The sequence below is a fragment of the Perna viridis genome, chromosome 5 (assembly GCF_037379345.1).
Source record: "Perna viridis isolate PV_CMFRI_1.1 ecotype Kerala chromosome 5, ASM3737934v1, whole genome shotgun sequence".
Classification (NCBI taxonomy): Eukaryota; Metazoa; Mollusca; class Bivalvia; order Mytilida; family Mytilidae; genus Perna; species Perna viridis.
The window spans coordinates 12,743,519-12,759,434 of NC_142449.1; the positions used below are offsets into that span (position 1 = coordinate 12,743,519).

Sequence of the window (15,916 nt, forward strand, 5' to 3'; positions counted from 1 at the left end):
AATGGAGGTCTATATATACCAACACAATTAATAGTTATGTTTTTGAAGATTAACTGCCAAACTCCATACTAAAAGCTCGATTGAACACCTGAAAGCAGTCTGCGCATGATAATCTCGCTGCGACAGGAAAGAGCAACACCGCCACCAATTCTGCTTTGCCTGTTAGCAACACTAATCTCACTCCCGTTTTTATTTCGATCTGATGTTTCGAATTGGTGTTGTTTTTAATCCCAGTACCACGTTTCGGTCAAAATCGCAGTCTATATTTCTGATCACGGAGTAATTGACCAACAAGTAAATCTTTTCTAATTAATCTACAATTTACTGTTAGGCAGGTGACATTTTCTTTAAAATTACTAACTGTGTTGGAACGTTTTGGATGTGTTAGGTTTGATAAATTTACACCCGTCGGTTTCCTATGCTTTAAATGAGATTTATATTTGGTAGTTCTCGATCGTTTTTCGTCTGAAGTTTAATATACCCAAACCTTTCAATGTTGATAAAGTTTCATGATCATGTTGGCACAGAGCGATAACTCAACAGTTCACTTGCACTGTATGTCCGTTTAACAAGGCCTACGGGGTAGTCCATAGTAATGTGTACTGAGAATATCTTCACCCGACAACACAGTCCTTTTTTGTTTAAGAAAAGTTTCAGACACTGATATTTCACAAATGCAATGTAAATTCCGAAAAATAAGTTCATATTCATGATTAGTACATATTTCTGTATATCCACAAAAAAAAAAAACAAAAACAAAAACAAAAAAACAGTATGAAGAAGCACTATTTATCACTAAATTCAAAGTTTTTTTCTAGAGATCGATTTAGCAGCCTTATACTTGGCGCGCACTTTTAACTTGCATCAATTATTTGAAGAAAAAAAACATGTTTTAGTCCCTTTTGGCCTTTAGCTCCAAGAGCTGGTTGGGGCCATTATTACAAATATCTGTACCAACCTTCCTATTGTTTTTTGAAACCTCGTGGATTTTATTTTTGATGAAGATCAACGAACTAGACTACATAAGTATTCGAGCTATCGTACAAAAAAAAAAACAAGTGTCTACAGACGAAACGACACTTATGCCGACAGCGCCATACCATTATACAACCGCATTTTTTGCGGTCGAATACAAACATAATATTGTTTCAGATAATTATTGCTGTTCGTTCAGTTTTCAAGATAAATTCCAGGAAATTTTACTCCAAAAGCAAATATTTCTGTTCAAAGTTTGCCGCAGAATGACCAATATTGAAGACTCATATGTTACTTTTATCTAAAAATGAAATCAGACGTTAAAACTATGGACATATTTCAGTCAAATATATAATATTGAAATCAGAAATATCAGATAACATGAGAACTTATACTACACGTGCATACATTACTGAAATTTGAATGTGATAATAGCTAATATAGATAAAGGGAGTAAATGGCTTTGTGTATAATTATTGGCTATCGAATAGGAATAACACAAACCATTGAGATGAGTTGGTGCGAACGAGACTTATATCCACGTACTTTCAACAGCTGTATTAAGAAGTCTTTTATCAAAGTGTTGTCAGGGCCTTATAGAAATAGTAGCACAAACAAAACTTCAAAGATTATATGATATAAAATAAAACTGCAATCATAAATTTGCATTTTCCATATAATGAAGAATTTTTTTCGAATATGATAAAACAGAATGCCAATTGTAACTACTTATTTTAAAGATATAATAGAGAACGATGTAATCAATGCGAATTTAAACTTTGACCTTAGAAGCACTGAGACTGGTTTCAATCTGTCAGGAAGTTAACTTGTAGTACCAAGGGTAATACAAAGCAAGGATCTTTTTAGTTTGTAGGATTATAGATCGAATCCTAAAGTTTTCTTTAATTATCAAAAAAAATAATCCTAGTTGATGTAAAACTGAAAAAGACATTAGGAATTTTATTTTTTAAAATATCAATATATTCAACTGTTTTCTTACAGGTTACACCTGTCTCATATTACATATAAATCAATAGTTAAACAGTATCCAACTTCACACATTCGCAAATATTGTAAAATTTCATCTTTTTAACAACTGTTTAAACCTACCAAAAAATGAATTTGCAATTGCATTCAAAGACTATTTTAACAGTGTACCTAATACTACACTATACTCAATTACACCAATTTTAGCTTCAGAAAAAAATTTCCAAGAATTACATACGATTTTCCAGAATACACATTTTTTCGCCAATTTCACTTGGTCAAAATAGCTGCTTAACACACTTAATGTTTCTTGACTTCTTGATATATTCCGCAAATGCTAAATTTACTAAATTGAAAATTTTTACTTAACAGCTATCAAGGCAAAAGAGAAGTCCCTAAAGTTTTTAATTGATTTGAAGACTTGATCTTATGGCAAGCCAAAGTGGACAAAAAGCCAATTTTTTTATATTGAAAAATGATTCTCTAATATTAAAAAATATGTTTTAATATCAAAAATTCATTTTTTAATATCAAAAATTCATTTTTTAATATTAGAAATACAATTTTTAATATAAAAAAATAATAAAAACGATATTTTTTATATTAGAAATTGATTTTTTTTAATATAAGAAAATGATTTTTTATCATTAAAAAGTCAATTTCAAATATTAAAAAAATCAATTTCTAATATCAGAAAATTATTTTTAATGTATAAAATTGTACTATCGTTTTTAATATTAAAAAACGATTTTTAATATTAAAAATTCAATTTTTAATATAAGAAATTCATTTTCTAATGTTAGAAATTCACTTTCTAAACTTAAAAAATCATTTTTTAATATAAGAAAATCAATTTTTAATATTAAAAATTCAAATTTCGTTATTAGTCTGAGGCTTGTAAACATTTTGAATATTAAAAAATCGGATAAATTTTAATATAAGAAATTACATATTTAATATTATTAATAGATTTTTTAAAAATAGAAATTTAATTTTCAATATCAGAAAATGTATTTCCAATATTATAAAAAGATTTTCTTATATCAAGAAAAGGATTTTTTTATACCAAAAAATCATTTTTCTAATATTAAAAATTCAATGAGATTCTAATATTTGAAAAAGAATTTTTCTTTATATTGAAAATGATTTCTTAATAAAAAAAATTTAATTTCTCATAATAACAATTCAATTTCTAATATTAACAAATCATTTTTTAATATTAAAAAAATATGGCTTTTTGTCCACTTTGGCTTGCCATATGATCTTACATTTTATGTGCAGCAACAAAAAATACATCATTAAGGTGAATAATTGCCTGAGAAATTTAGTGATTCTGAAAGAGATATTGAATGATATAAAAGGAATTAGATATGGACTATATTTTGTGTAGTGGTCAGAAATAGTGCGGAAGTTTATTCTGATGAACCCGGTGACATAAGGTATTTTGATCAAAAAACTAAAAAAAAATGAAAACTGCACATTTAACCATTGTATGCCATTAAACACCGTAGTCATAAATCTAATAAACCTAGACGAACTCGAATCTAACAAGAAACAGTTACCATATGTGTCAATTAATACATCTAAAATATAACCCTTAAAATATGGTCCCGTAGTTTTGAATACTATGAAGCAAATACTAACAAAATGTACACAAGTTTCTACGATGTTGAAAAATGTACACATTTCGACACCATCAGCCCAGATTAGTAGGTACACGAGGGCTAACTACTACAACAACGACGTTTTGAAGGTTCTTCTGTCTCTGGTGTTATTCCGGGTCTTATAACATTGCCAATCTCCCGCCTTAAAGTCATTCTGCCCATTGATTCTTGATGTAATACTCGGGCAATGTCTTTAAACATTTCGAAAATGCCTACATTGTCTTTACACGAGATCTGATACACTCCTGATAAAACGTTTCCACACTCTCTTTCAAAATTTTCAATGTCAGTTTTATCTACTTGGTCCTCACCATCGCCATCCGCCATATTACCACACAAAAATATTTTGGCGCCTTCAGCGTTTATGACAATGTCAAGAATATATTGAGACAGAACTGAGAATGTTTCCTTGTTTTTTACACTGTAGCATAACAAAGCAGCATGGGCACCCCTGTAGAAACTGGAACCAATAAAACTCATCCGTTCCATGCCACCAGTATCCCATAACGTAACCTACAATGAAAAATTATTACCTTAGAAACCAACGAGCAATATACTCAACCTGTTGTTACATAATATGAAATAAAAAACGACTCAAAATTGCTTTAGCATCAATGAACAATTAAAAATAGCTGAAATGGTTTGCATGCTTGATTTTCATCAGCAACTATTCGACAACGCTGAAATTTTCGTTCCCACGTCGAGTGCAGCGATGTGTTCTCTTAGTCATCGGAAGGAAAAACAATAATTCATACTATTTATAACCCCCGGGTAGGTAAGTGTTTTAAAGCCGTCGTTTATTTTGAAATGTGTAGAGATTCTGTAACTGTTATCTCTATAACTATAATCACAAAATTGCAATCAATAGCGAAAGCATAAAACAGAGTGAGTCACTGCAAGTAATATCTGATGAATTTTCTAAAGTCTGTCAAATTCTTATGAGTAATTTGGTGATGTCGGTATAGGTACATTGTGCAGTAATAAGCTATTAAACTCGTTGCATATGGCATTTAAAACAGGATAAAGTGTATGGGACATCTCCAATGATAAAAGCCCAACCAATCTTACCTGCACAAAACCAATAGTATCAGACTCAATACAGTAGGGGCTAGACATGAAACTATATTGGGTCTGAACATGAATCGCCAAACCAAATTTCAACCAAAAACAGCAGGGAGCTGCTAATTCTTTTTCAAATATTTTATTCTATTTTATTTCATTTTTCGTTCTTGCGTGTACTGGTATTATTCATCTCCTTTATATTCTGACATAACGATGATTTTAATCATATTGTAATCATTGAAATATTTTTCTTTTAATTTTAATCGGAACAATTTTAAGGTTTTAAGGTTAAAATTTGATAAGACTTTACCTCTGAACGACAGAACAGCCTAAATTGAGTCTTGTTGTCTCCAGCTTTGTCATGTATTTTACAATAGATATGTCTGGGGAAAGTTTCAATAATTCTCAAATGTAATTTATTTGAGTCATCATATAATAAACAGATGGTTGCTGCATTTACATGTCTGGCAATCATCAGATATTTACCAACTGTCAACAACATAGCTTCTATTATCACTCACTAATTGGAAAGCATTAACGATTTCCAGACCTGTATCAAAAGCCTTGCCGATGATGCTCTATCATTAAATTGGGTATTATAGTAGGTGTTGATGTATGTCTGTCGGTCTGTTACCACTGTATATTGACTTTTATTAGGAAGAAATTGACACATAAATACCCAATGTTTAGCTCACAGTTTCATGCTTTAAGGTCAAAATAAAACTTTATTTTATCAGGTTTATTCGAACTTCTACTATTTCATCAGCAAAACATCAGAACGTAACTTATATCAAGAGGTAATTCATCCTTACAATGGCAGGGCTCCTCTGTCCACTTATGTGTGTCCACCACGGACAAAAATGGAAATAGGAATCCTGACATTGTGAGGATGGAGGTAATTTATAAACTGTACATAACTAAATGTAACGATTCAATCTCAAGACTGAATATGTTTGGTTTTGTCCAACAAAACCACTTCGAAAGAGCTACAATTCATTTCATAATGAAAACCAACGAATTTTATGTAAAGGTCATATATGTGCGAGTTCACCATTTAGGTAACGATTGAAATACAATGTATACATGTATATGTGTGTTTATATAAACAAAGCAACGTATAAAGCATGGTATTTAATCAAGTGGTATACTTTCAGTGCTTGGTGTGGAATGTATTTGACTCATAATTATCATAATTCATGTTAAGTACATACAAGTATTTCTGGGTGCTTGAAAACGAATCACAAGTTTTCTCACATACGTGTACGTTAAAATGAGCCATAACACAAGTTATTAATGATACTAAAGTGTGTACTAGTACTCTATACGTCAGATGCATGTTAAAAGACCAAACTGATTATCATAGTTACATTTATATAAACATGTATAATGGTATCCTGGTCAATAATTATTACTAAATACTTTACTGAAGCTGTATGTATGTAACAATGAATAGATTTATGGTACATTATTTGTATTATTTTCTTTCAAATCTATACAAGAGGGACGTTTTTTTACTTCGTTCACTTCTATTTCACATCATCTTCAACCAATTCATTTTCTCATTCTATAAGGAACCGATTTCTTAAATATATATCATGCATAATTACAAACGAGGGCCCGGGTTGTACGATGTTAACAAAATGAATTCTAAACGTTGACTTACTTTAACATTTAAGCCATTAACACCAAATGTTTGAGAACATTGATCTAGTCCAATAGTAGATTTCTTGCCCGATTCCTCTACAAATGTCCCATTTAGAAATCGTCTAAATATTGAACTCTTCCCAACACCATATTCTCCCAACAGAATAATCTTATACGTCGGTGTCCCTGTGGCCATTGTGTATCTGAAAAGGAAGGTACAGATGTGTAATTACTATTACTGCTACAGACATCGTATTTAAAAACGATTAGTTATTAATCTTTATCTTCAGTATGACTTTATTGTCAGTTTCACTACATATAAGTTTAGTTTTGCACGGTTTCGTGTAATAAATCTGAAATATATACCGGGCTAACTTTAAGCTGATCATTAGCACAGGAATTGTAAGTAAAGTTAATTTTGTTTTATGTAAATAAATATCGCTAATATATATTCCTTTGTTGGGTTTAAATGCATTTAGGCTGTTCATCCTTTTTAATCAAGATTCTGTATGTACACCACCAAATTCGGCTAGTAAGATGTAGATTAGAAAATTTTCTTTAACATGCAATAATATATGAAAGTTGATACATCTTGCTGTGTTCTGGTCCCCAGTCATGTGGCAGGAACTTTGTATGAACTCGTGTCCGGTGACGGGATCTATTGTGTACATACAGTATTTTTATACCTAGCTGCTCTATGTTGCAAGTTTTGGTCAATTGGGTTAAGAATTAAATAGTTCCAATGTGCTTATCCTTAGCTGTATAATACCACTAAGTCGGGGGGTGGGGCTAATTTGTGATCCCTGACTTAAAAATAGTTGAGGAATGTTGATAAATTGATAAACTGAATTTCAATCCTCGTGTTTTATACTCATTAAATATTCGAAACAAAAAACGTAAGGTGTAAAAGAAACTCTCTCGGTGTTGTCTTATTAAAGTGTATATATTTGAAGGGTAAATTAGTTATAGGTAATCCATGAAATGCGTCTTAAAAAAAAGAAAGTACATCGTGTATGTATATGAAATTAAAGGACTTGGCAAGGTGCCTTTTCTGTATTGTCCTTCAAAGACGTAAAACGTGTCCAGCTAGAATGTAAAAAATGTAAATATTACAATTGTGAGACTACCGTTTACATGCTATAATAGAACCCTACAACCATACATAAAAGAAATGCAGAAATGCAAGTATAAGTTGGTGCCTCCCTGTTTTAGACTTGCTACAAATCCCTCTTCATCAATGACACAGAATATTTATGTAACCTCTCTGATAACTACTATTTATGTAACCTCTCTGATAACTACTAACTCCTTTAAAGAGGCAACATTTAGTAGACTTGCTATCAAAGAGATACATGTTACTATTCATTTATTCTTAAATTTAAAGAGAGAGACTTGTACATGTATCAAGTCTATCCCTGCGTGTGTGAATACAGGTTCTCCGCTCATACATACTTTATATATCTAATATTTACTTGATACTGTCAAAATATACAATAAACATTTGTTTAAAGAAAATGCAATTTCAACCACAACATTGTGTTAAAAATATATCAACAGTAATTGCTTCAAAAGTACTTTTAAAGGTTCGGGCTAAATATGCATGATAGGTTGTGTAAAAGCAGGAAGGGATTGGCATACTGTGTTTTACGAAAGAGAAAACTAATCAACAGATGTAACATTATGTATGGGTAGCATTATCATTTTTACTAAACATAAAACAAATATAAAGATTGTCGTCATATTGTGCTTACCTGCCATGCGTTAAGAAGGGATAATTATTTGCTTCCATTTTAACAAACAATAAATTAAAATTGATTCTACTTTTACGGATACTATAAATTCATACATAAATCTACACTCAGAAGTGAAGAATAGGAATATTTGTCAACAAGATACTGGTGTCTTATATACTATGTACATAAACGATATTAAATATCCATCTGACAATGCATTTAAAAGGATGGGTAGGCAGAAGTGGGTTTCATAAAATAATCAGGGTATGTCACCGACCCCAAAGTTATAGAGCATGAAATCATTTACTTATGTACAGGAATGCAGTGGTATTACGGAATCTGAGTTTATACATATCAAACTATTTTAGTTGAATGACGGGACAGACTGTGACTAATACATGTAAAATGACACAATCTATACAGGTATGACAATTAAGATTCATCACCTTAAATTTATATCAATCTTAAATAAAACATGTACAGTGTCTAAGGAACATAGATTAAAGTCATATAATGAGCTGACTTCAAGGTTAAGAATAGATTTAATGTCTAATGTTATTTTCATGACATTTTATAAAACTTCCTTTCAATCTGGTTGATATCATACAAGACTTATTAGGAAAAGCGCATTTTTTATTCGTAAAAATAATGAGACTGGACTCCATTGTCCATCGCCTAAGACCTGGTAACTTATTTTTTTGACATTATGCTCTCACATCTAAATGTGGACTATGTCATATATGGTATAATAATGCCATTGTACAACACCTTAAAGGTCTCAATTTGAGCCAGATATGACCTAAGAAAATGACAGAATACACAGCGATGTTACTTTACTGGGAGGTCTGTGACTGAATGAATGAACATTCAAACAGCAGCAGATCCTTACACTGCATTATCTATTTTCTATCATTATAAGTTTTATTTATACCACAGTCATATATCAGAAATATATTCATCTGCACAATAAATATTAAAAGAAAAAATAGGTTCATCCTGTCAAAGTTATCAATCTGACAGTAAAAAAGTGCTAGATTTAAAGAAAGTAAAACCCTAGTCTTTATATTTTATGTACAAATTAATCAACATGTACTTTAAGAGAAATATCACAACAATTTCGTTCTAAAGAAAAAAATGAAAACTTGAAGTTGATACAGAATGTGCCATTCTCTGTTACAGGGTTACAAAAAATAACAATGCAATGAAACCGTGTCAAGTGGTTAAAGAACAGTACTATGTATTGACTGGTTGCTGGTTATAAGGATTACACGTTTCTGAGGAGGGAATAGTAATCACAAAATCAGTTCATTGTTTATGCCTAAAATACAATTATTGAGTCTTGCACTTTGTACATGTAAATATGTGTACTTAAATATTTTATAACCATTGCACTGCATGTGTAACCACTGTCGGTTTCATCATTATTCGCATTTACACTTTGTCTCTAATATTGAGAACAGTACATAAGTCAATATATTTATACACATGCACTCACTGCAGATGTGTTACAATATGTTCATCGATCCTCTGTATAAATCGATTGAAGTTCTAAAAAAATCACTCACAGTCACACCAACAACACAAAAAGATATAAAAAAAACAGTCAAATACTGTGAAGGGTGTAGCTTGATACGACATCAGGGGTCGAACACTGACCATAAGGAACACAAGCATTGACACAATGTTCTAACTAATTTGATACATCTATCAATATTGTTCGACACAAAACAAGATAATAATGAAAATAGTCAATTATCAGTTTATTAGTATTTCAAAATACTTTAATCAACAAACATTATTTTCGTGAAACAACCATTTTATGTATAATTCTTCTGAACTAAGTTTCTTTCAATGTAATAAGTGATTATATAGGTTCAGTACATTAATTTTTAATTTTAGTAGTAGGACTTATCTATTTAAGTAATTGACTTATCGGAAATTATACCGGAAATTTCAACAAAATACTTCCTCTTCTTCGAATACACTCGTTACAAATTGAAAAGCATTTGAAAAATAAATTCTTAATCACTAATCAATAGACAAATGACATTTCTTAATCATAGATCTGGAATCATTATTTTTTACTAATACAAGCAGTTTTCTTCACCTCACATGGGTAAAACATTTTCTTTTCTCTATTAATGTATTATTCAAGTGTTGAACCGAATCCGACATGGCAGAGAAAAGCACGTAGATTATGAATTTTAAATACTCCGCTTATCAACAAAAGAGTTAAAGATAGAAAGTTTTTTTATATCAAAGTAATACTTTCCTACCTCAATCGACGTCATTTCAAACAAAAACCTTTATAAATAGTGAAAAGTCAATCACACACAACGTTTACTTAATCCACGAAATACACATTACTGCAATGTTTACGTTGAGAAGAAATGTCAATATTTAGGTCAACAAGTAAATCCATCATGGCATAGTGTAAAAGGTGGTTTTCACAAAGAAAAGGCTCCCGGATAACACACCTATTTTGCTCAAGTATAACCTGTAAATACACTTAGTGATCAGTAATAATCATAGATAATAGCCACCATACACATAAAATTGATGAGAAACAGGTTCTTCTGTTAATACATCTCTGTAAATTGTTAGATATGCAACCAATTATTCATTACACGGATAATTACATGTATTATAACAACTGTTATAAAGTGGTATTAGGCAGTGATCCTTTAGTCGTTTGCACAAAGTTATGAAAACATAGTATGCGGTACAGCGTTTCTTACTTTGCTCCCAGTGAGATTTGTACGGAGTCCTTGTGTTGTAAATAAGACAGTTGGTGTTTCCAGAAAAGCGTAAGTCTTTTAACCATCTTCTGCTGTTTCTGTTATCAAGACGAGGAAACCATGAGTATTCTGCTCCGGCCCCTCAATGAAACTCCATGCTCTCAACGTAAGGTGCGTTCAATGTGCCTCTGTGCAAGCTGCTAGTTTTTGATACTGATGAAAGAATATTTAGACGACAAGAGATCTGTATGTAACAAGAATGGATAGCTTGCCGACATAAAAGATGTTCTGGGTGCAACGGGGTCTACAGCTAGGAGTAAATCAACCAGTCAATATTGGTTTATTCCATAAAAAACTAAATTATCCTCCCAACTGACCAAATTGTTGAAAATTTGTCAGTTAAGTGGTACTTTAGCTGCTCGGTAATAGGTTGTGCAGTTAAGGCACTTAAAATCTCACAAATATTAAAAGTTGATCAAATAGAAAATTAAAGATTATCTTAGTCCCCATTTTGTCTGTTGCATATTTTATATGCTCATATTTTCTTTAATTTGAAAAGCGATTATTTCAGTTCAGAAAAAAAAATATACAAAAACACACAATTGTATATAGGCAAGTATTTTTATAGTAGTTTGCTATAAAAAAAAATCCTTGATATAGCGCCCGAATGTTCGGTAATACTCTTTGTCAGTTGAAACAGATTCAACTAAGAATGAGCAATACTACGATAAAGGACAAGCATCAAGTAAATATGCCTTTGTGCACGATGCATTAAGTGTAGTAACACTTTTTATTTTAAAACATATTCACTTACTTTACCAGAGCGGTAGTCGGTTCACCATCTGTCAAAGTGATCAAAGATTAACATCTGTATCTATTAGCGTTAAAATAATAGCTATGTCAGACAGTAATCGAATTCATCGGGAAGATATAAATAAATCTGTTAATCGGATTAATCACTTTAATGATCTATTTTATCAAGGAGACTAGATAAAGCTCATCAACATTAGACATGACGTACAGATGATCCATAAATAAACTTCCGCAGTGGCGGATTTAGGGGGAGGGTGCAGGGAGTTGTCATCCCTTCTTTTTTATAGGAAACTTTGTCATTTTCATGTGCATTAATGTGTAAAATAGACAAAAATGGCCAATAATGTCTAAGCACCCCTTTTTTCTGAGGAACATCGGCTGGCACCCCTCGATCCTTTTCAAGGTGTCTGGATCCGCCCCCGTCCCGGAAAACAATTTCGACACTGCCGGGCCCAAGAGAATGTTTAATACATCTGTAGTACTATCAAATCGAAGAGTTCAAGCAAACAATGGGTAAAACATTGTAAAAACAAAAATAAAAAGTAACTGCCGTCTATCTACTGAAGACACTGATGTTGAAGGAATCAAGAGTTCCAATCTGACCAAATAATAGTATATATAAATATATGCAAAAAAAAGTTTACACAGATTTTGGTCGTGGGTCATTTATAGAATTGAATGTTGAAAATGGATAGAAAAAAATTTGTTCTCAAATAAGGTTAGAAATTGCGTGTGGTAGTAAAGGCAGACTTCGACCAGTCAACAAAATCATGTAGTATGCTAGATTTATAGAGAAAATATGCATATTGAAATAAAGATAAACCACGATTAGAACACTAAATAAACTGTTTTTCACGGTATTTAAATTTCAAACTACAAACGTACAGAACAACTGCACAACTTACGATATATTGTTATTATCCATGAAATTAACTCCATAAGTCATCAACGCTCTTCCCGCCATTGTTCAAACAACTTCACACAAAGTTATTAAGATAATCCTATCTAAAAACCCATTGAGTAATATCCATCCAACTGCATGCATTAACCAAAGCACATTCAAAATATATACAATCACATAAAATGTGTATACACAGTAGCAAAATTGAAAGTGATTTTGAAATTTGATCCCATTTACACATCAAGCTCCAGTGAAACAAAGACCCGTTCTAATTGGCTACTTAAGTTGTCTATTCCCATGAGGCATAAATATCCAGGAAATGTTTAATCAAATGTACTTAAAACTCTACGCTAAATCACCACCAGAAATTATGTAATCCATTTATATGTGAATAAGGAAACAACGTATGGTTACTTTTCTCTGTAGGTTTTAGTGTGATTTCTGCCATTCCCAGCAGTTTTAATGAGCATTTACCCTAACCCAACACGCGTACTTCTTTGTTAGCCAGATGTTCAAAACGACAAGTTTTTAGATAATTTGCTCTTTATCTGAACAAATCAATACACATTAAACTTTCTGTTTGTCCGAAGCTTAACAAAGAACGTTAAGTTTTTACTTTAAGCACTTATTATTAAAAAATGTTCGCCAAATAAAAATGCTTATATTTGCAGTTGTTATTGAACTGCAAGATTTTCACGTACTATGTGTATGCTTATTTCAAACAACAATATGCTGAACATTATTATAGATAACATGTCCGGGCAAGCCCAGCCCTTGATTGAGACAAACATAAAATAAAAAAATAAATAAATGAAAATTAAATTTCAAAAACAAAATCTTCTAAAAACATGAAATAAATCTGTTATTACAATACCTATATTACTTTCCACGGAGCAATTTGAAAGAAGTTACAAAAAGTTTCTGTCAGACTAATGAAACACTTTTTAACAGATCACCATTGGCGAAAAACGTTGATGTGTTTCTCGTATTAAAGTTTTTTTTTATGATATCTATACCTTCTATATCTTTATCAAAATTTAAATTTAAAACCTTATTGATTCTACAATATCTTCCCTCACTAAAAAGTCTACAAAATAATGGTTTATATGAACAAGAGGATCCGAGAAGCCTGAATCGCTCACCTGGTTAAAATATGTCTTTAAAGGGCAATAAATTTAAGAACAATTATGACTCAAGAAGACTTTGGTAGGACTATCATAAGGATCATATCAGCGATTAAAAGTTTTTTTTCTATCTATTGTAGTTTTCAAGATATTGGCTGAAAAAAGGGGGGGGGAGTCCCCTGACAACTTTGTTCCCTGAAGACTTTTGAAGGCATTTTTAATAAAGGTCATTTCAGCAATTGTATCTATGTATCAAGTATCTATACTCCAAGCAACATTCATACGAAGTTAGGTTCCAATTGGTCAAGTACTGTCAGAGGAGACGATTTTTTAAAAAAGAAATAACATTAAAAATAGCAAAAAAAATGTTGAATAAAAGGCAATAACTCCATGGCTTAACAGATTAAAATGAAAATTTGATCAGATAGATCTCATCATGCTGAACACTTTTGCCCATGTCAGAATTTGGATAAACCTAACGGTTTTGGAGATATGTGCGAAAAACTACTGTGTGACCCCTATGTCCTATTTTTAGCATTAACGACCAAGTTTTTCGACGAATCAAAAATCCCCACATCAGTCATATGCAGGATATCCCAAGGAACATTCAGCTTAATGAGAAGTTTGGTTCCAATTGGTCATGTAGTGTCAGTGGAGAAGAAAGAAATAACACTAAAAATAGCAACAACAAAAAAATGTCGAAAAGGGCAATAACCCAAACATGGCTTAACAGGTTAAAATGAAAATTTAACCACAGATAGATCTCATCATGGCGAACACTGTCAGAATTTGGATAAACCTAACGGTGTCGGAGATAAAACTACTATCTGAACTATTTGTTCTATTTTTAGTAACGGCGGTCCGGTCATGTTTTTCGACGAATCAAAAATCTTCACATCAGTCTTATGCAGGATATCCCAAGGAACATTCATAAGTTTGGTTCCAATTGGTCAAGTTGTTTCAGAGGAGAAGAGCTTTAAAAATCGTTAACGACGACGAGGAGAACGAACGCCAAGTGGTGGCAATAGCTTAGATGGGCTGCGGCCAGGTGAGCTAAAAATGTCTACTCCCTGATGTAAAAGGTTTGACTAACCACCTCCAAAACGAAATACCGATTTAAGGTTGGACTCTGATGATTAAGAACTTTTTTAAGCTCACAACGCGAATGCATCCCTTTCCACTTCACATGAACCCTTAAGTTAACAAATCATGGGCAGGTGAGGGTCCTTTTGAATCTTTGTCAATGATTTTACATAATGCACATCTACAAGTGATGCCCAGCATTCCTATAAAATTCTTGATCGTTTAAGGTGTCAAGTTGCGCTTACGGGGATTGAACATGTAAAATCAATAAGATGCTATCTCCGTTTTCCGTCCTTCACCAGTTACTTCTTCGCGCTCATCTACATATGATGCCCATTCTTTTTCAAAAAATCATTGCGCTTACAAGACGGAAGGATAGAAAGACACACCAAAAGAGGGTAATTCATCTTTTGTGATGGTGTATAAAAGGGTTCAGTAAGAGCATGTATTAGGAACTTGCTTTGGATTTTCATCAGGTACTGTAAGTAAGTTATGTGAAGGAGAAATTAGAATTCGAAATGACCTGTCAAAAAAATTCAATAGCACCGGCCTGGGTGGGGGAATTTCCAGTTTTTCTATCTATATAACTAACCAAACTTAGAGTCACCCAATTAAAGATGCGACACAAGCCTGTGTATCAAAAGTACCTAATAAAGAATATATACAACGCCTTTACCATATAAAATTGTGCTCTTTTTTGTAACGTTGATGACCTACCCATTGCCACTTTGCTTTATTATCAAACAGAAAGTTATCCTGTTGACTACGAATCCCAGAAATAGACTAATACACGTAGCAAGTTATTTACTTTATTTGTAAAAGTATCACATCAATTAGTTTACTTAAAAATAACATGCTAATTTACAATGAAGTGTGTAATATGAATATACTAAGAAGCTTACTTATAAGTATGAACTTTAAACCACAACAGGGCAACAAGTATTCCAGGGTTGATTACTGTATTGAATCTCTATCTGGCTAGGACCCATGTAATGCATACCAGAAAATAAGGCAAATTAAGAAAGGGAGGACTAATCCATTTTCAAATTAAAAAGTGTATAAACAAATGAGAAGGCTGACATATGGATAGTTAATGGTTTCATCTTTCTGTCATAACTGAAAGAGATTTCAACTGAAGACCAATAAAACTTACCTCAAATTCAAACCAGCACAAAAACTTTGAAGTTTTGAG

The 15,916-nt window shown here is 32.0% G+C and overlaps 1 protein-coding gene across 4 annotated transcripts; it reads right to left on the reverse strand.

The window, feature by feature from the left end:
• Positions 1-1,922: 1,922 nt before the first annotated feature.
• LOC148616084 (ras-related protein Rab-35-like) lies at positions 1,923-12,898 on the reverse strand. Of its 4 annotated transcripts, none has more exons than XM_088582775.1 (3): positions 12,522-12,898; positions 6,352-6,535; positions 1,923-4,139 (listed from the first exon to the last, which is right to left on the reverse strand). In XM_088582775.1, the coding sequence occupies exons 1-3, from the start codon at positions 12,578-12,580 to the stop codon at positions 3,687-3,689; spliced, it is 696 nt and encodes a 231-aa protein (XP_088438901.1). In that variant the 5' UTR covers positions 12,581-12,898; the 3' UTR covers positions 1,923-3,686. The 4 variants fall into 4 exon arrangements, with proteins under 4 accessions (XP_088438901.1, XP_088438900.1, XP_088438904.1 ...); XM_088582774.1 differs by lacking the exon at positions 12,522-12,898 and adding an exon at positions 10,804-11,170; XM_088582778.1 differs by lacking the exon at positions 12,522-12,898 and adding an exon at positions 10,342-10,718.
• Positions 12,899-15,916: the final 3,018 nt, after the last annotated feature.

Coding starts and splice junctions, on each gene's coding strand:
- LOC148616084 (XM_088582774.1), bottom strand. CDS start 10,889: ATGGTTAAAAGACTTACGCTTTTCTGGAAACACCAACTGTCTTATTTA. Junction 6,536..10,803: donor CAAATCTCACTGGGAGCAAA/GTAAGAAACGCT, acceptor CTTCCTTTTCAG/ATACACAATGGCCACAGGGA. Junction 4,140..6,351: donor TTAATGGCTTAAATGTTAAA/GTAAGTCAACGT, acceptor TTTTCATTGTAG/GTTACGTTATGGGATACTGG.